This window comes from Marmota monax, unplaced genomic scaffold, assembly GCF_021218885.2.
Source record: "Marmota monax isolate L192 unplaced genomic scaffold, Marmota_monax_Labrador192_F-V1.1 WCK01_AAM20220418_F8-fsc00292, whole genome shotgun sequence".
NCBI lineage: Eukaryota > Metazoa > Chordata > Mammalia > Rodentia > Sciuridae > Marmota > Marmota monax.
This window is the reverse complement of record NW_026692864.1, coordinates 1,049,106-1,068,499: the sequence shown is the minus strand read 5'-3', so window position 1 is coordinate 1,068,499 and position 19,394 is coordinate 1,049,106. Positions and strand designations below refer to the sequence as shown.

The window sequence follows — 19,394 nt, the reverse complement described above, 5'->3', positions numbered from 1 at the left end:
TGGCTGGCTGCCTGGGCTCTGCACAGTGGTCCAGCTTGGGAGATGGGTGGCATTGAAAGAGCATCACACTGGGAGCTGTGCTCAGGGTTCCAGCTCTGCCACCACCTTGCTCATGACCTTAGACTCCTGAGCCCTCAGTCTCCTCTTCCTAACGTGAAATAGACTGGCTCATTGGAAGGCCCTACTGTTCAGACTTTGTAATTCCACTCTGTGAGTGCCCAAGAGTGTGTATGATTGAGAAAGCTGACAGAATATGGAGTACTTGGTGCCCTCCCTGATATCCTGCCTTAACTGTTATGTTTTCATTCCAGCACACAGATGGGACTTTCTGCATCAAACCCCTCAAACAGAAACAAGTGGTAAGTACCTGAGGCCAGGGGCTGCTCCTGTTTGCGCCCCCCTCCCCCCACCTACCTCCTCCCTCTTTTTCTCTTTTCTGTTTTTTTTTTTTTGGTGAGGAGAAACCAGGGATTGAACTCGGGGCACTGACCACTGAGCCACATCCCCAGCCCTATTTTGTATTTTATTTAGAGGCAGGGCCTCACTGAGTTGCTTAGCACCTTGCTTTTGCTGAGGCTGGCTTTGAACGCCATCCTCCTGCCTCAGACTCTTGAGCCGCTGGGATTATAGGCGTGCGCCACTGCACCTGGCTTCTTTTCTGGTTTTAGCATTTTTCTTTCACTCTTCCCTTTCTTTGATTTAAAGAAGGAAGGGAGGAAAGAGGGAGTTCTTTTTATTGTTAGAAACCACTTGGGTGTCCTGGAAGGAATACTGGTTTTTGGTATCTATAGTGTTCCAGATTTGTTAGTGTTTAGGCAGCAGTTATCTGAGCAAAGAGCAAAGGATTTAAGCAGTGAAAGGACAAGATTTGTCTCCTGACATCAGGTTTAGGGACAACTCTTTGTATTTAAAATGCCAGAGTAAGAAACATTTCAAGAAAAGGATAATGTATTAGGGTCCAATTCAGAGCCAACCGGAGCCCTTGGCTGAATTCATCCCACCATTCCTATTCTAAAATTCAGTTTGCCAAGAGGCCTACGCCCCACCACATGCAGAGGTAGTAGGAGGTGTCATCGAGGGAAGGGAGGCAGGTACCAAAGGCATTGGCAAGGACGAGTGGCAGGTGGAAGTCAGGGCTGGCCTTGGTTGAGGTATATAGAAAGGCTGCTCTGCAGATAGCTGATAGATATCTGAAATTCTCAAGTACTCATGCTTTTGGATTAGATACTCGCCCCTCTTTTAATGAGGTCAATAGTACCCAGTAGTACCTTAGTGTAAACTGGTTGATTGTGTTCTCTTCAGTATGATCACCACAGGGTTAAAACAAGTTTTAGAGGCAGAGGAGTCACAGATCCTGAGCCCGAGGCAGCACCTGGGCAGCCCCAGCGTGGTGAGTTGCTTCATGGGAAGGCCAGTTTCTCTAGGAGGCCTGGGTTTGATGAAAAGGCTAGAGTAGCTAAAGGAAGATGTTTTATCTATCTTCCTGTTGTTAGATTTGCGTTAGCAACAGCCCGTGCAGCTGAAGCGTGAGATGTGAAGTCAGAGACGGGTTCCTCATCTGTGTGCTGGGCGCAGAGGTGAAGGGAGGCAGGAGAGAGGAGTGGGCGCCTAAAGGACTAAAGGAAGGACTACCCAAGGCACTGACGTAGCCCCGGCTAGAGGAAGCAGGATTGAGTGTTGGCAGACAGGGTTCTAAGAAACAGGACAGGCAAAGGCTTTATCTATGAAAAAGTCATAAATAGTTATTTGTAACTTGTCTAAAGCAGCATCCAGCCTTAAAGTTGTCCATTTTGACTAAGGGTTAGAGCAGTGAATACTAACAGACTTCTCTGGGCTGCTATTAGTTTATTTTCATCAAAATTATTAGATGATAGGACTCAAGAACTTGTTACATGTTATTATTTGGTGTACTAATCATTTAAAAGTAAAAACTTTGCCATACAAAAAAAGAAATTAAAACAGGACAGGTAACCTGGTATAGGGTGCCCTCTTGTCTCTGAAGAGTTGTGTTTCGATTCTTCACATTTGGATAAATCCTACTCCTTTCTTTCTTTTTTTTTGGTAGGGGATTGAACCCAGGGGTGCTCAACCACTGAGCCACATGCCCAGCCCCCCCTTTTTTTTTTTTTTGAGACAGGGCCTCACTAAGTTGCTGAGGTTGACTTTGAACTTGCGATCCTCCTGCTTCAGCCTCCCAGACCACTGAGATTATAGGCGTGGCCACCACACGTGGCCCATTCCTATTCCTTTTTCTAAACAAAGAAAGAAAAGAAGCAGGACCAAGGACTGGGGTAGCTCAGGGTAGAGCACTCCCACAAGTGTCTGACATGGTGTAACATGCATGAGGCCCTGGGTTCAATCCCTACTACCAAAAAGAAGAAACAGAAGGGAGAAAAGAAACAGGACCAAGGGGATGATCTTGCTGCAGGGTAGGAAAGGGGTGGCTCTGGCTGGAGGGGTGTGCCCAGCCCCTCCTTCAAGTCTACACCTCCCTTTCATGTGCATTTTTCTGTCTCCCTCTTTTTCCTTGCCCATTTCTTCTTTCTTTCTCTCTTCTGTTCCTTTATTTGTATGTCTGAACTCACTTTCCTTACATAGCTAGTGCTTATATTTTGAGGCATATCCTTTCTCGACTGCCCACAATAGTGAGCCACGTACAAATATTATTTTAGTAATGGTGAAATTTTATGTTCCCTGTTGTATATAATGGTGGGTGAATTAAACACTCAATTTTCTTTCCCCTCTCAAAGAGAAAACAGAAGTAAATAAATACATCTTTTATTTGTACAGGCCTGCGAGTTCCTTCATTGTGAAGCGGTAGTCCTGGGTTCCTGGGATGGGGGGTGGGGGCTCCTACGCTGTCTCCCAGTGGGGTCAGCCTGTCCTTGAACATCTCCGTTTGCTGTTCAGGTAGATGGGGTCAGCTACCTTCTTCAGGAGATCTATGGAATTGAAAACAAGTACAACACACAAGATTCTAAGGTAAGGGCCGCTCAGTGAGAGAGCGCTTGCCTGGCACGTGTGAGGCACTGGATTCCATGCTCAGCACCACATAAAAATAAATTAATTAATTAATTAATTAAAGTATTATGTCCATCTACAACTAAAAAATATTTTTAAAAAGTAAATAAGTGCTTGCTTCGGCAGCACATATACTAAAATTGGAACGATACAGAGAAGATTAGCATGGCCCCTGCGCAAGGATGACACGCAAATTCGTGAAGCGTTTCATATTTTTTGAGAAATGAATGACAGTAGAGGGGGTAGAGAGAGAAGAGGGGAGGGGAGGGGAGGGGAGGGGAGGGGGGATAGTAGAGGATAGGAAAGGCAGCAGAACACAACAGACACTAGTATGGCAATATGTAAATCAATGGATGTGTAACTGATGTGATTCTGCAATCTGTATATGGGGTAAAAATGGGAGTTCATAACCCACTTGAATCAAAGTGTGAAATATGATATATCAAGAAATTTGTAATGTTTTGAACAACCAACAATAAAAAATTAAAAAAAAATAAAAAGTAAATAAATGTTATGGGGCCAGGGTTGTGGCTCAGTGGTGGAGCGCTTGCCTAGCATGCTTGAGGCACTGGGTCCGCTCCCCAAACCACATAAAAATAAACAAAATGAAGGTATTGTATTTATCTACAACTAAAAAAGATGAATAGATAAAAAAATAAATGTTATGTTATAAACACTTTCATTTAAAAAAAAGATTCTAAGATAAGTTGTGTCCAAAACTCTGAACGTCCCCTTCTGGAAGGCAGGGCCACAGCTCTCAGATGCAGCCAAGATGGAGGAATTCAGTGAGCCACACCATGGAGTCAGTCAGGCCCTAGAAGAGGATTTCCTCTTCCTCATTTCAGATCATTATGCTTCTGTCACTTCGGAAGCGGGAGGAAGAGGCTGGTCTGGATTTGTCCTGGTGCTCTGTGGCTCTTGAACGTTTTCCATGAGGGTCTTTATTGCCTTTCACCTAGGTCCCTTCAGTTCAGGCGTCACAGGGCCAAAGCTGGCCTCAGGGCTTGAGCTAGGTGGTAAGTCCTGGTCTCTCCGCTTCAGATAACCAGCCCCCCCAAAAGCAGCAGGACTCAGCTTGTGAAGTCCAGGGTCAGCGTGGACCTCGTCCTCATGCTTGCCTCAGCTCTTCAGCCCCCGGCCTGCCTTGTCAGTGACGTCTAGGGCCTTGTGGCTGAATTTCTGTCTCCCTCGCAGGTGGCTGAGGACGAAGTGAGCGACAACAGTGCTGAGTGTGTGGTGTGTCTCTCGGATGTCCGGGACACCTTGATCCTGCCCTGCCGCCACCTCTGCCTCTGTAACACCTGTGCAGACACCCTGCGCTACCAAGCCAACAACTGCCCCATCTGCCGGCTCCGTAAGCCCCAGCAGGGGAGTGTGAGAGGGCTGGGCTGGGAGGTTGGTCACAGAGCAGCACAGCACATGCTGCTACTGGGTTGGCAGACCTGGGCTCGGTGTGGTTTCTGCCTGGTCCTGGCTCATCCTGATCCTGCAGCAGGATGTCCTGATTGCCTGCTTCCTTCTCCACAGCCTTCCGGGCACTGCTTCAGATTCGAGCCATGAGGAAAAAATTGGGCCCCTTGTCCCCCACCAGCTTTAACCCCATCATCTCTTCCCAGACATCTGACTCTGAAGAGCATTCAGTAAGTGGGCTCAGAGCCACGGCCGCTCTGAAGCCAGAGTTCTCTAGAGTCTTTTTTTTTTTTTTTTAACATTTCACCCTCCTCTACATGGCATTGTAGCAAGGCGTTAAGCCTGGGGATGCCAGAGAATTTAGTGGGCTGGCTGAGGTCGTGTCAGGCTGAACTAGCCAACCAGCGTTAAGGTGACAGAAAGTTGAATACTGGTCACTAAAATCTCCCTTTCCTCCTTGGGAACGTGGTGTCCAGTTTTATTTACATTCCTAGTGCCATCTGCTTGCAGAGTGCTCCAGGGGGGTCCACTCTGGAACTCCCCTGAGCAGAAACAAGGGGGTGATTGTTCTGAATTTGAATGCACCTTACTATCTTATTTGAATCCTTGGAGAAGTAACTTTTTCTTTATCCCATTTTATGGCTTCAGTGATTTAGGAGCCAAGTAGACAAAGTAATTGACCTCAGTGTCATATGTAATTGATAGCATTAGGGTAAACTTCCAATTTTGCAATTATGAACAGCAGATAGGACTCTCTTTAGATTAACCCAGTGATCGGAGAGATTCATTATTCAGTGAATGGTCCTGGGATAATTAGTTAGCTACTTAGGGAGAAAAAATCAGTTTAGTGCTTTAATTCTTACCAAATAACAAATTCAAGATGGAGCAATTAGTTAACTATGTTAAAAGCAAACTGAACAAAACATAGAATGAATTGTAGATGATTATTTAGTTGACTTGAGATGGAGAGGACTCTGAGTTTGCAAGCAGTAGAAAACTACAAAAAAAGAATCCATAGCTTTGTCCACATAAAACATTTAAAACTTAAGTTTGTAAAAATTGACCGGAATTAAAAATCAAAGAACAAATTATTTAAAGAAAAAAAAAAAAAAAACCCTAGTCAAGCATAGAGGCTAAGTTGCTGAGGCTGTCCTCAACTTGCAATCCTCCTGCCTTACTTAGCCTCCTGAGTCATGGGATTAAAGGTATGTGCCACCATGCCCAGCTAAACAAAAAATTCTTAAGAGAGGTAATAAAGCTGGTTAACAATAACCTTTTAAAAGTTCAAACTAGGTGTGGTGTCACACACCTGTGATCCCAGCAGCTCTGGAGGCTGAGGTAGGAGGATTGTAAGTTCTAGGCCAGCTTAGGCAATTTTGTGAGACCCTACCTCAAAATAAAAACTAAAAAGTACTGGGAATATAGCTTGGTGGTAAAGCATCTGGATTAAATCCCCAGTACCACAAAAAAATTAAAAATATGAAGGACTTGGATATAGCTCAGCGGATGAGCACTTGTCTTGCATGTATGAGGCTCTGAGTGTGACCCCTAGCCTCACAAGAAAAAAATTGAGCCACATTTAAAATCAATACCATGTAAGTTAAAATAGTATACCATTTCTCACCTTTAGAACTCCAAAACTTTCCTTTTTAAAGATACTCTGTGTGGGGCTAGGGTTGTGGCTCATTGGTAGAGTGATCGCCTAGCATGCACAAGGCACTGGGTTCGATCCTCAGCACTACATAAATGTAAAATAAAGATAATGTGTCCACAGCCCACATCAATGTTTATAGCAGAACAATTCTTAATAGCTAGACTGTGGAGCCAACCCAGATGCCCTTCAATAAATGAATGGATAAAAAAATTGTGGCATTTATACACAATGGAATATTACTCAGCACTAAAAAATAACAAGATCATGGCATTTGCAGGGAAATGGATGGCATTAGAACAGATTATGCTAAGTGAAGTTAGCCAATCCCAAAAAAACAAATGCCGAATGTCTTCTCTGATATAAGGGAGGGTGACCCAAAATGGAGTAGGGAGGAAGAGCATGAGAAGAAGATTACCTCTAGATAGGGAAGAGAGGTAGGAGGGAAAGGGAGGGAGAAGGGGAATTGTATGGAAGGTGGAAGGAGACCCTCATCCTTATACAGAATACAGGTATGACGATGTGAGGGGGGAAAAAAAAGAAGTGGGTCACATTAGATTGGGTAGATAGAAGTGATGGGAGGGGAGGGGAGGGGATGGGGGGAAGGGAAGGACAGCAGAATAAAATAGTCTTTATTATTGCTGTGGGTATATACGTGACTGCATGACCAATGTGATTCTGCAACCTGTACACTCAGAAAAATGAGAAATTATATCCCATCTGACTCAAATGTATGATATGTCAAGATCATTGTACTGTCATGTGTAACTAATTAAGACAAATTTTAAAAAAAAAGACATTGTGTCCACCTAAAACTAAAAAATAAATAAATAAAAGATACTCTATGTGCTGGCAAAGAATCAATAAAATAGGTTTTTGTACTGTCTATAGGAGTATAATTAGAAGAAAACAAAACAAAGCACCTATATATATTAAAAGATTTTAAAACATTTATACTTAGTAATCTAAGGTCTAAGGGTTTCATACCAAGAAAATAATCTGAAAAAGATGTTTTGTTTTGTTTTGTTTTATAGTGCTGGAGATCAAACCCAGGGTCTTGTACATGCCAGGCAAATGCCCTGTCACTGAGTCACATCCCCAGCACTGAAAAAGATTCATATACAAGAATGTTTGTTAGAACCTTGTTTTCTCTAGGATGCCTTAAGCATATTTAAATACCCAGCACTTATAGGAGGAAACAAGGGAATGTAGCTGAAGAAGTTTCAAAACCACAGAGAAATATCTATGTTCTGTAAATAAGCAGAATATAAAATTGTCACTTACAGATTGATCATAACTATGTAAATGGGAGAATATATACTAGAATGCTAACAAAAGTTACCTTGGGTAATTGATTGGGTAATTGATTAGTAGTGATTTTTTTCTTGCTTTGATATATGTTCCAAATTTCCTCTACTGAGTACTTATTTCTGTCCCTGAAAAAAATAGAAATTACTAAGAAAAAATTCACCCCTGAGCAGGCTAGGAGCCTGTGGTTCTTTGACTTTCTGTCTTTTCTATGTAAACAGGCATAAGAATTTTTCTTACCAGACCCACCAAACCATATGTAAAGAAGATTTTTTTTTTAGCATCAATTAGGAAACATAATAATTCCATAAAACAAAAAGTCATTAATTCCTTTTTCCTCCTGTTTCTCATTCTCCTAGTCCTCAGAGAATATTCCACCAGGTTACGAAGTGGTGTCTCTTCTGGAGGCCCTCAATGGGCCCCTCACCCCATCTCCAGCAGTACCCCCACTTCATGTACTTGGAGATGGCCACCTCTCAGGAATGCTGCCTTCTTATGGTAGTGATGGCCACCTTCCCCCCGTCAGGACACTCTCCCCACTGGACCGCTTATCTGATTGCAGCGGCCAAGGACTCAAGCTCAAAAGGAGTCTCTCCAAGTGAGTAGATCCCCAGTGTTGCCCTGGTCCTCTATGAGATGCGTCCACCCACTCCCTCTTCGCGCTGGTCGTTTCATGGGCTCCAGGGCATGGTCAGCCCTCCTGCTCTTCCCAGAGTTGCCAGTGTCATGGAAGACCTGAGGGGAGGCTTTGGGGGAAGTTACGCCATCCCTAAGAGATGGAAATAAAACGTGTGTGAGTCCTTGGGACAATTCCCATTAGACACACTTGTCATGTGGTTTTTTTGGCAGGGAGGGCCTGGGGTCAGGGAAGAGGATGTACATTGGACAGGGTCTCTGAGGCTCCAGGGGAGCATGGGTCAGTCTGAAGACTGAGGGAACCTCCTGACAGTGTCACTTAAGCATTTGAACTCAGTGGGGTACAATCACAACATGTCTCTGCAGCTGAGTAAGGAAGGTGTTTTTACAAATGAAAGTATTGAGACCCTGGCGACTTCAGTGGTCTTCCTCAAATTCAAACAGCAAGTCCCTGAGGAAGCCAAAGGCAGAAGAGGTTTCCATCTCCCCCGGGGGCTCCTCCCACCCCTCGTTGCTCCAGATGGCAGAGCAGCAAGGTGCTCCTGGTGGTCCTCTTCCTGAGGAGTCTGGTAGGAGGAGTGTAGGCAGCTCCCTGGTCTCTGAGTGGATATTAGAGTCCGCTGCTTGTCTTCTGCACTTTTACAGGTCCATTTCTCAGAATTCTTCCGTGCTGCATGAAGAAGACGATGAGCGCTCTTGCAGCGAGTCAGAGACTCAGATGTCTCAGAGACCATCAGCCCAGCACCCCGGAGAGGTAATTTCTTTCCCTGGGTTATGGCCACCAATCCCTGTCCTCCTGCCTATAGTCCCTGGCTCCTCGGGTCCCTGCCTTCGTTATTCATCAGATACCGTCACCACCCTTGAAGGAATCAGCAGCTGCAAAGGTTCCCTGAGATTCATGAATTCACAACGTGTCAAGCCTGTGTACTCCCTAGTGTGTGCTGAAGATATAGCAGCAGTGGGGAAGCCCCAAAAGCCCCTGTCCTCATGACACTGGGTCTTTTCAGAGTTGGGGTAGGGATGGGCACAGATGGCTGAGTAAGAGAAGTACATGTGCCGGTGGTGATGGAGACCAGAATGCTGGATGAGGAACAGGGTGTGGAGACTGGAAATGAGGTTTCCCTTTAAACAGTGGTCCAGGAGCAGGGACAAAAGCAGGGGAGATCAAGATGCCCAGAGGCCTCAGAAGAGGGTCCTAGGCTCTCAAAGCACTGGAAGATTGACCAGAAGTGGCAGAAGACTGGAACTTTCTACCCTGTGTGTCCCAAAGTCCCTGCTAAGAGTTCACTTCACAGTTTATTAGCCAACACTGTTGAGGGTACTGAGCTCAGTGTATGGGGGACTTCAAAGACAATAAGGTGCCCTTGTCTGCAGGAGCTCAGATCCAGGTGAGGCAGCACAGGTATCGAATACCAGCATGATATCTGGCACATTGTCACTGCCCAGGAAGCATTTGCTGCTGAGATGTACCTTTGCTGTAAAAATGAAGAGCACCCAAAACAGGGACCATAAAATGTCATTGTGGAGATCTACACAAGTTTGTTAAATGGAGGAGATCAGAAGCAACAGTAGAGAGGTCATTTGAGTTGAATCTTGAACATTTTTAGACATGAGAGAAAAGGAAGAAAAACATTCTCATGGAGGCTTGGAAGAGGCCAGGAATACAGTGAGAGTTCATGGATCAGCCAGGAGATGCAGAGCCAGGAAGCAGCTCAGTAGCCCAGGCCTGAGCCCAGATGAAAGAAGGCCACCTGGAGAAGAGGAAATGGAGCACGGGGAACAGGCAGAGAATCTGCATTTGCCTGGGAAGGAGAGGCTGTGTGCCCACGACTGGTGGAGAACAGAGGCGACGTCAGCTTCAGATTAATTGGCGGAACTTAGGAACTTACGGGATATTTATGAGATGTCTTTCTGGCAGTGAGGCCCCTACCGGCTTTGTGTTCTTTCCCATCTGAAAGAAAGCTCTTCATGATCCTGGGGAAACTGGGGGTGTCCCCATGTCACAGTTGCTGGCTGGGTGACCTGTGTCACTGGAGCTGCAGTCTTTGTGTGGCCCCAGCAGATGCTGGGCCTCAGGCAGAAGGTGCTGACGGAAGTTACACCTCCCCTGGGAGACAGTCACTCCAGGACCTGACTGAGGAGGAGTGTTGACAGAAGAGAAGCCCCAGTGCTGCATCGACCTTGTCCTTCCCAGTGTCCCCTTTCTGCTTTTGACCCCTTCTTCCAATGTGCCTGACTTGTGCTTGCTCCATGTCCTGTTATGTCCCCCATTCCCAGGAATGTGCTGTCACTCCAGAAAGTGAGAATCTCACTCTGTCATCTTCGGGGGCTGTTGACCAGTCATCCTGCACAGGGACGCCACTGTCTTCCACCATTTCCTCCCCCGAAGGTACATAAGGGAGCAGCTGCGTGTGTCCCCCACTTAGTCCGCAGCTGTCCCAGCACTTCTTTGGGGGTGGGAGCAGCTCGTGGAGGCCTGAGCTAGAGAAGGGCTCTTGTTCCTACCGTGAGCTATGGGAGGGTCTTCTCACTGTGATGGGAGAAAGCAAATCCTGGTCCATGAGGATGCTCTAAAAAGAGCAGCTGGGCTTTGTGGCACATAGCTGTAATCCCAGTGACTCTTTTTGGAGGCTGGGGCAGGAGGCTTCAAGTTCAAGGTCAGCCTCAGCAATTTAGTGGTGCGCTAAGCAACTTAGCCAAGACCCTGTTTCAAAATAAAAAGGGCTGGGGATATAGCTCAGTAGTTAAGTGCATCTGGGTCTGGGTTCAATCCCCAGTATGATGGAGAGAGAGAGAGAGAGAGAGAGAGAGAGAGAGAGAGAGAGAGAGAGAAGGAGGGAGGGAGGGAGAGAGAGAGAGAGAGAGAACCTTTCAGGGGAAGGCAAAGGAGCCCTTGTGTTCCCCATGCCTGAGCACAGAGAGAGGGAGTTCTGCTTCTTAGTAAATTTGACTTCCGTCTCCCTCCTCCAACTCCTGTTTCCAAAGACCCTGCCAGTAGCAGCCTGGCCCAGTCAGTCATGTCCATGGCGTCCTCCCAGATCAGCACCGACACAGTCTCCTCCATGTCTGGCTCCTACATCGCTCCTGGCACTGAAGAGGAGGGAGAAGCCCTTCCTTCCCCCCGGGCTGCCAGCAGGGTCCCCTCAGAAGAAGGAGAGGTAAGGGGGGGACACTTGAATTGCCTTGATGCTGTCTGCACATATGTCCAAAGTAGCTTAAGAGACTACTTTGGCTGTGCCAGAACCAGCTGCCAAGCCCCCAGCACTGAGGGCAGGGTGGCATTCCCTTAGGCCAGACTCCTGTCTGCCGCCATTTTTGTGCTAAGGAGGGCTTGGGCTTGGTTTTGCTGTCATGAAGACCCATACTGTGTCCTTGGGCTTTGTTGCTCTTTTGCAGGGGATGGCAGCAGAGTCTCCAGATAGCAATTTTGCTGGCCTCCCAGCAGGAGAGCAGGATGCAGAGGTAATCCAGAGGGCAGACAGTGGCAACTCTCCTCTCAGCCAGAACTGCTGCTGTTGGCTGGGGATGGGGTGGGGGAAGACGGGGCACTGAAGGAGCCTTCCCAGGTGGCACACCTAGATCAGTCAGAGTGGAATATTGGTACCAGTGCAGTGCCTTTACAGGTACTCAGAAGACAGGCAGGGGGATCAAAAGTTTGAGGTCAGCCTGGGAAAGTTAGCAAGACCCCATCTGAAAAGTAAAAACTAAAAAGGGCGGGGGACGTGACTCAGTAGTAGAGCACCCTGGGTTCAATCTCCAGTACCACAAAAGAAAAAGAAGTAGAATGTGGGTAGAGGTAAGAGCAGCACACACTCTGGTCAGTTGGCAGGGTGCACCAGTGTGATAGTGTGGAGTGAGCTCAAGAGGGACCTTTCCATGCTAGACCCTGGGCCTGGGAAATGTGTGAGCATTTGCACAGAGGCTGGGCTGCATCTGACACAGGCACATATAGACCTGAGTGGAGAGGTTTCCACCCGCCCCACTCCCAGTTCCCCCTCCAAGAGCCCATCCTGGGACAGACAGGATTGAAGTGCAGCTGGGGCATGCCCTGACTTCAGCAGGTCCCAGGCTTCACGGTTCTAGAGCCAGATTCTTTCAAAGGGCTTCAGGATGGGATATGGGAGTCTAAGAGGCGTCTGAAAGTTTTGATTCCTCCATGATTTGCTTTTTTATTTAACAACTTTTATTTTCACCTTAAAGAGTGCCAACTAAGCTGTTTACAAGGGTATTCCTAATGGACCATCCTGAGTATATACCTGAGTGTACATTCCACAGGCTGATCTAGCTCCCCAGGCCTCTTCAGCACGTTAAATGAGGGTGGGAAATGTGCACTGTGGACATGGCCAGGAGTTAGATACGGATGCCTAATTCTGACTTTAGCCAATTGCTATATTCCTCTGACTGCTTCGTAGACTTATGAAGACTTCCTTCTGTCTTAGGGAAATGACGTCATAGAGGAAGAGGATGGATCTCCAATGCAAGAAGATGGTAAAAGACCTGGTTGGTCCTATGCGTCCACATGCTGTTTCTTTCCTGGGTGTTCCCTAAGGGATAAAGGAAGGGGAACTTGGCAGCAGTGCTCAGCTCTGTGGCTGTTAGGAAAACATTTGTCTTCCTGAGGGTAATATCAAGGCAAGCAGGGTATCATTGATCTCAGTGACCTTCCTAGCTCTTGCTTGGAGTCAGGATGAGGATGCTGCAGAAGACACACCCGGTTCTGGATGGGCCCTGTGGCTTCTTGGCCACTCCCTTACCTACCTCCTCAGCTCTCCAGCTGAGCCCGGGAGCTGCCCTAGCAGCCCTCAAGTAGAACAGCAGGAGCAGCGCCTCCTTCTTGGGAGGCAGGACTGTTTGGCCACCTGCCTGGCTTCACTTTAGTGGAGAAAATATCTGGTGTTACTGTGAGGGAGCCCTCAGGAGGCAGCAGACACGTGACGTGACGTGTGTGGCTGAGGAAAGGCCAGTTTCTTCAGCAGCTCAGCCTAGGTGAGTGCTTCCCAGGCTGCCGTGGTGATGGCTTCACTGTAACCCAGGCTTCAATTTTGTCTTCATTTGGAAGAGTTGGTTTCCAGCAAGGCTAGAAGTAAAGGAGTAAAGGCAAGGAAGAAGAGGGGGTGCTGGGAAAGTCACAAAACTTGTCATAGGAGCCAAGCTGCCGTCCCCTCTGCTCTGGGGCACCTCCTGAGCACACGTGTGCCATGGCTTGGAAGCAGTCGTACCACACCTGCCATCCTCGTTGCTTCTGCTTTAGTGCTGGCCATTGCTTCAGTGTGTCAGGGGTGTGCTGCAGACTGGACAGGTCCCACCTCACAAGAGCTTAAGGAGAGGCCCTTTCAGAGACTGGCACCCTCCCCTCCTGCATTCCAGCCTAGGGCTTGCAGCTTCACCTGCCTCAGGCTCTAGAGTCGCCCTGGGTGATGGTTCTCTCAAAGAATATTTGCTTCTAAGGAGTACAGGGTGGCTAGGTTTTTTCCACCTGATATTCTGAACCCCACACAGTGGGTTTATGTTTTCTTCTCTTCTTTTCACCAAGGGAAAAAAAAGGTAGTTCACAAAAATCTCTTCTAGAACTTTCCCGTCCCCTCTTACATGTCTGTAGGTTTCTAGGCAGTCACTGAAAACATACTCAAAGACTTTAGTCCTGCAAGAGAGTAAATCATAATTTTGTGAATGTGGTCATTCTGATTTGAAATGCAAAATTATGGATGCTAAGCCCTTTAGTTGTTGTTTTATGTGTTTATCATTTTGCAGAGCCTTGTGGTCATAAACACACCCCGCTTGGACCCAAGATAGCCACAGGCATGAGCAGAGTACTGTCCCTGGCTTTCTCCAGCTTCTGCCAGCCACAGTGTCAGCAGCTTGGCCTGGGCACAGCTGCCCTCCATGGTGGTCTCTGCAGAGCCTGTGTCCCACAGCCCTCTGCAGTGATCTGAATTCTTAGGGAGCAGAGCTAGAAAGGGGCCAATGAGGGAAACAAATCAGGATGGTGCGAGAACCCAGACATGCCCACACGATTTGATTCCTTTTTTTGTCTGCTCTTTACCCACTTAATTAATGTCTTTTTTTTAACATATGATTTTATTTTTTGTCTCCATCCTTAAGATTTTTATTTTAAGGACAGCAAAGCAGAGAAAAACACAGCCAGCCCCTCTCTAACTGCATTAACTCCCTTACAGGCCAGAGGACATGCGCATTTCTAGGTATGGAGTGTGACAATAACAATGACTTTGACATCGCAAGCGTGAAAGCACTGGACAATAAGCTGTGCTCTGAGGTCTGCTTACCCGGTGAGTGGCAGTCTGCTGAACATGAACTTGGTGGGAGACATCCCTCTGCTCTTACCCCTGCTCCCACCCTTGGTACACCCGACTCCTGCCCTGCAGTTCCTGCCAAGGCTTGGGGTGTGCTAAGGTTCTGAGAGGAAGTGAGAAGGCCTCTGAAGAGCCCTTGAGTTTTTTGCAAAGAGTGACTCCTGCTCTGAGAATACTGGGATAGGAAGAAAGGAGCAAAAAGTCCTCTTCTTACAATTTGACCTAACCATGACCCTCCATCGTGATCTTGCAGATGCCATGTCAGGTGGCCTATCTTGTTTTCATCAGCAGGAAGTTTAGGCAGCCAACTACTCTCCATGAAGGTCCCAGAAAGAGAGCCGGAGCTCTTTAAAAGTGAAGTCATAGCTCCTCAGAGGACACGTCTGAGTTAGGATCCAAAGGGAATTTGACAGTCAGCAATTTATAGGCCAACAAATGGCTCTCTGATCCACTGAGCTGTAGGTTACCAGCTGCATCTCACATATGATTTGGATTCCAAAGGAGGGGCCAGGAGTAGGGGGTAACTCTGCTCCCTGGAGCCCTAACTTTAAGTTTGATCAGGAAGTGCTAGGGATACAGCTCAATGGTGGAGCACTTGTCTAGCAAGTGTGAGGCCCTGGGTTCAATCCCTAGCTCTGTAAAAAAAAAAAAAAAAAAAAAAAAAATTAGTCAGTATTAGTGAGTATTCCCCTATTTCTTTACAGGATATTAAATGGAGTCTAGGATAATTCTGTATAAAGCAACTTTGTTAATCACACTTTGAGCACTGACCTCCATGTGCTTATTCAAGGGCTCCAAGAACACTCCTCTAAAAGCCGAGTCCTGCCTAAGTGGCCAGGTCTGATGGCCCCTCCTGGTCTCACTGCAGAGAGGCCCTTCACACTGTGCTATTTACAGTCTTCTCCAGCATCCCTGCTTCAGCTTCAGAACCACCACACCTGGGTCCAGTGCTTTACTCGCTCAGCGAAGTGGCTGGAGGTGTTGCAGCCGCACGGCCTCCTGTGGTTGCCACTCTCCATCAGCCTGTGCCAGACGCGGCCCCAGCAGGTGCTGGCCCCACACTAGCTTGTGGTGGGGGAAGCCAGAATTCTCGGAGATACTTTCTCCAGCCTTCCAAAGGGCACTTTGATCATTCTCTATTTAGTTTGTCTAAGGATACTGCCGGGTCTCTTAATCCATAGTGAGGCCCCAAGAGGCAGTATCCGTTCTCCTGCTTCTCCTGCACAGGCCCAGGGCAAACCCCCTTCCAGCCTGAGCATGAGGAGGAGCATTGACCCACATGGCCCGCCTCCTGCCCAGTTAGGCCTGGACTGGAGCTGCTTGGGACCAGGGCTCACTCACTCCCTACCCTCCCACTCCTAACCTTGCTTCTGTCTGTCCGTTTGTGTTTCATGTCTTTTTGCCAAATGTAGATCTGTCCGTCTGGTTTGTTTATTTTTTTAACTCATTTACGTTACCTGACTGTGAAAGTTCATGTTCATTCTGTGCCAGCACTGTCCTCCCTGCCTCTGCTCAGCCCAACACCAAGCTTGCTGGCGTGCGCACATTGAGGGCTCTCGCTTAGGGTTGTAGACAAGGTTTCTTTTCCTAACCAGGGAGGACCTGTATTCAATACAGTAAGATTTTCCAAGAAAAAAATATTTGTGAGAATGCATTTCTGTTCCACATAAATGGGCATGCTTCATTGGTGAAGATTTGTGGGAAGGATTTGTTTTTCACTGGCATCCTCGGTCCATAGTCGGGTGAGGATGGTACCTCTGCCTAGCTCTGTCTCTGGCAGCTCTCTGCCAGCCAGCACCCCTCCAAGGCTCCCATACACACCCCTGTTTCTTGGCAGAGGGAGCTGCTATGAATTGTTTGAACCAATAGTGCTGGTAGAAACTGAGCCTATTCTTTGTGCTCCTTCTTCCTAACTTCCTCTGACCAACCTGTTCATCAATGTTTATTCCCTTCCGGGATTGTGGGAGGGCAGCAAGACCAGGGCAGAAGGAAGCAGCCCTGGGGTTCCTCATGGTCACTTCTAGAGCCAGCAGTTTTAAGATTAAACCGGGTTCACAGTTTGGCCAGACATGAAATCAAACACCTATGGCAACTGTTGGGAGAGGGACTCAGATATAAATAAGTACTGTAAATGTCCATCATGTCCTTAGCAAAGGTCCAAAGCATCAGGTAGGGAGGGGAAGGTGCATGTTCTCCCTTGGCAAAATGTTTCTCTGGTTCTGCTGTTAGCATCACACCTATAGCAAAGAGCTGGGAAATTCTCTGGAAGTATCAGTTGGGTCAAAGTCAGGAGAATTCACTTTGTTGGGCCCCATGGTCTAAATGAGCCTGTGCACATTCCGGTCTACATTCAAACTCCCACCCTACCACCAGACACCCCCAGGCTGGCTCCGCTCCTCACTGTTCCTGCGGGCTATGTTCCCCATCAAGACTGCCTCCCATGCCCTGGTCCCTGCCTGAGTCTGCTTCCCTCTTCAAGTGCATGCTGCCTCTCCAGGGAAGTCCAGTGGGGAGCGGAGCCCAGGGAGCACCCGTGCTCACCCTGTGCCATGCTCACACTGCTCTGCAAAAGACACCTCCTCACCATTTTTCTCATGCTTGGTTAGTGGGCACCTGGGAAGTCTAGCTTCTCTTCCCCTAAGAAGCTTCCAGGTCTTCTAGGACCCCAAGACTCAGAGAGGGTTTCTGGTTCTCCACACCGGGGAAGGCAATGTCCTGAGATTGCTCCTGAAAAGTTCTCCAAGATGGGAGTCTGAGCTGACAGGTGGTAAAAGTAGAACTGCATAGCTGTGAGAAGTTGACATGGTGCCAAGGAAGTGAGTGGAGATTCCCTAGGTGGCAGGAGAGTGATGGGAGCAGGTGACAGTTCTGGGAAAAGGCTCTCAGTAGTCTATGTGATAGGAAAAGGCAAAGAGGGATATGAGGGCAATCTGGCTGTGACATCTGTCACCTCACGGACTGCAGGGCCCATTCAGCTCGTCTGACCTGCTAGGCGGGTGTCCTCTTCCTGCCTCACCACTTCATGTGCATCCGTCCCAAAACTGGGTGCTCAGCCGAAGAGAATGACTTCTCCAATAAAGGAGGAGCTTTCTGCAGAAAAGGGTATATGAGTAACTGCACTCCCCTTCTAGAACCTCCATACAAGCTCTCAAGGAAGAAGGCAAAGGCAACTTGGGTTTTTTAAATGGAAATACAAATATAATTTTAAAATTATTGTATTGGAGTGGGCATGTCCAATGAAATCTTATCAAGGCATGAATTCAATTCACTCCTCTCTCTAGGCTTCATAACCCAAGACTAAGATGCTACTAGGAAAGTTTGCACATTGTGGACACTAAGGGAAAATCTAAGTTTCTCTTTGCCTTGGAGAGAAGCTGCAAAGACAATTGAACTATCACAACCCTTAAATGTAATTAGGGGGCTGGGGCTCAGTGGTAGAGCACTCGCCTAGCACATGTGAGGCACTGGGTTCAATCCTCAGCACCACATAAAAATAAAGGTATTGTGTCCATCTTTTAAAAGAAAAAAATGTAATTAGGACTTGGTAGAGGCCGGACAGGGGATGCCAGATCTCCCTCAAGTGCTCCCCATACCTGCCTCTAGAGGTCTCTTCATTCCGCCAGTTCTGGTTCCCCAGATAGGAGGCGAATGGAAAGCACCTTTGCCCTCCAAAGGGATGTCAAGTATCCAAGCTCCATTTGCTGGCTGGAGGGTGGGCCGGATCCAGCAGGCCACAGAGGCTCCCTGGAAAGGGTGTCTTCCTTAGCTTTGGGTCTGCTCTGTGGCCAGGTTGCCCCGACTGAACTGGGGAGGGGCAGCAGTGGGGCTTTCCAGGAGAAAGGCACCTCTTTCTCCAGCCACGTCTCCCCTGCTCACAGAGACTTCGTCTGAGTCTCAAGTCTGTTCCACAAGGAGCTGATTTGAAGCCCTGGTTAAAGCTACTAGAAGGTAGAGCTTGTACAGACTCCTGTGAGTTCAGCCCTGACAGCCTTCTGGCAGCCTCCTGGCCCAGTCTCCTGCTGTGCCAGCAGCTGTGGCCGGTGGTAGTGGTGTGGCTGCTGCTGTTTTTATTTGTGCGTGCATGTGTGTCTTCTCTCTTGTTTACCATTTGCTTTTGGTCTTTCCTACTGAACAGCCGCAGTTCCGGAGTCCTGCCCCATAAACATTGAGGAATAGGTATGAGATCTACCAAATTATATAAATGAACAAACAAATCATTTTATTTGGGGTTTCTAACTGAATGGGCAGTATTGCCTGCTATTCCTCCTGCCCGCCTTAGAGGGAAGAAGCACCTTCATGGGTGCTGGATCCCATGGAAAGGCTCAGCCCTTCCTCTTCACTCCCCTCCCTCCCTGGGCTCACGCCCACTCGCTGAGGTTGTCCTCAGGATGGACTACCACACCAGGGCACGTTGGGGAATGAGCACTCGATACCTGCTTCATCCTAGTGTTTCTGCCACTAACGGGTTTCATATCTTGAGCTGGCCAAACTCTAGGCTGACCCCAGCCATGTGTCAGTGGCTCCGACATCATCTAGAGTTGGCTGGCCTTGACCCCTCGAGGAGCCCTCTGATGGGCCAAGTGCCATGCTGGGCTCTGGAGTGCAACGGTGAATATGCCGTGGCCAGCACCAGGGTGCTCATGTCTGAGGAGGAGCAAAAGGGCCTGTAGTTTCCGCAGCGTGAGGAGGGAAGTGGGGTTCAGTCCAGCAGGGCCTCATCCAGCTGGGAGATGCCTTGTGAGGGAGGCCAGAGGGTCCATGGGACAAAGGGCCTTACTGAACACCAGGGGCAGGGCTTCATCCCAAGGGTGAAGGTGGCTCTAGCTGCCCTGAAGGGATGAACAGGCAGAGCCTATTTGCAGGGGAGATAGGAGGGTGATCTGAACAAAGCCTGGGGGCTGGTTTCGAGCACATATTGCCAGTCAGACAGTGCCCAGTCCCCACAGCAAACCTGAGGGCAGCATTACCTCCCACATGGCAGATGAAAAAGCCAAGGCTGGGGCCTGGGGCTGGGGCTCAGTCGCAGAGTGCTCGCCTGGCACGTGTGGGGCACTGGG

The 19,394-nt window shown here is 48.1% G+C and overlaps 1 protein-coding gene and 1 non-coding gene across 6 annotated transcripts in view; both read left to right on the top strand.

Annotated features, from left to right (window-relative positions):
* The window catches only part of Rnf157 (ring finger protein 157), a 68,996-nt gene that overhangs the window by 46,368 nt on the left and 3,234 nt on the right, over window positions 1-19,394 (top strand). For 2 of the 5 annotated variants that reach the window (XM_046449539.2, XM_058581005.1), the window contains exons 8-18: window positions 312-359; window positions 2,911-2,982; window positions 4,216-4,375; window positions 4,549-4,661; window positions 7,750-7,988; window positions 8,672-8,780; window positions 10,304-10,415; window positions 11,012-11,184; window positions 11,423-11,488; window positions 12,466-12,526; window positions 14,203-14,313. In XM_046449539.2, coding sequence (XP_046305495.1) covers window positions 312-359; window positions 2,911-2,982; window positions 4,216-4,375; window positions 4,549-4,661; window positions 7,750-7,988; window positions 8,672-8,780; window positions 10,304-10,415; window positions 11,012-11,184; window positions 11,423-11,488; window positions 12,466-12,526; window positions 14,203-14,313 — 1,264 coding nt within the window. Of the gene's footprint in view, window positions 1-311; window positions 360-2,910; window positions 2,983-4,215; window positions 4,376-4,548; window positions 4,662-7,749; window positions 7,989-8,671; window positions 8,781-10,303; window positions 10,416-11,011; window positions 11,185-11,422; window positions 11,489-12,465; window positions 12,527-14,202; window positions 14,314-18,472; window positions 18,514-19,394 lie in introns of all 5 variants that reach the window. The other 3 variants (XM_058581006.1, XM_046449542.2, XM_046449541.2) reach the window with 3 other exon arrangements.
* LOC124096101 (U6 spliceosomal RNA) lies at window positions 3,132-3,238 on the top strand. The gene has a single exon (XR_006852779.1). It is a non-coding gene; the product is annotated as a U6 spliceosomal RNA (small nuclear RNA).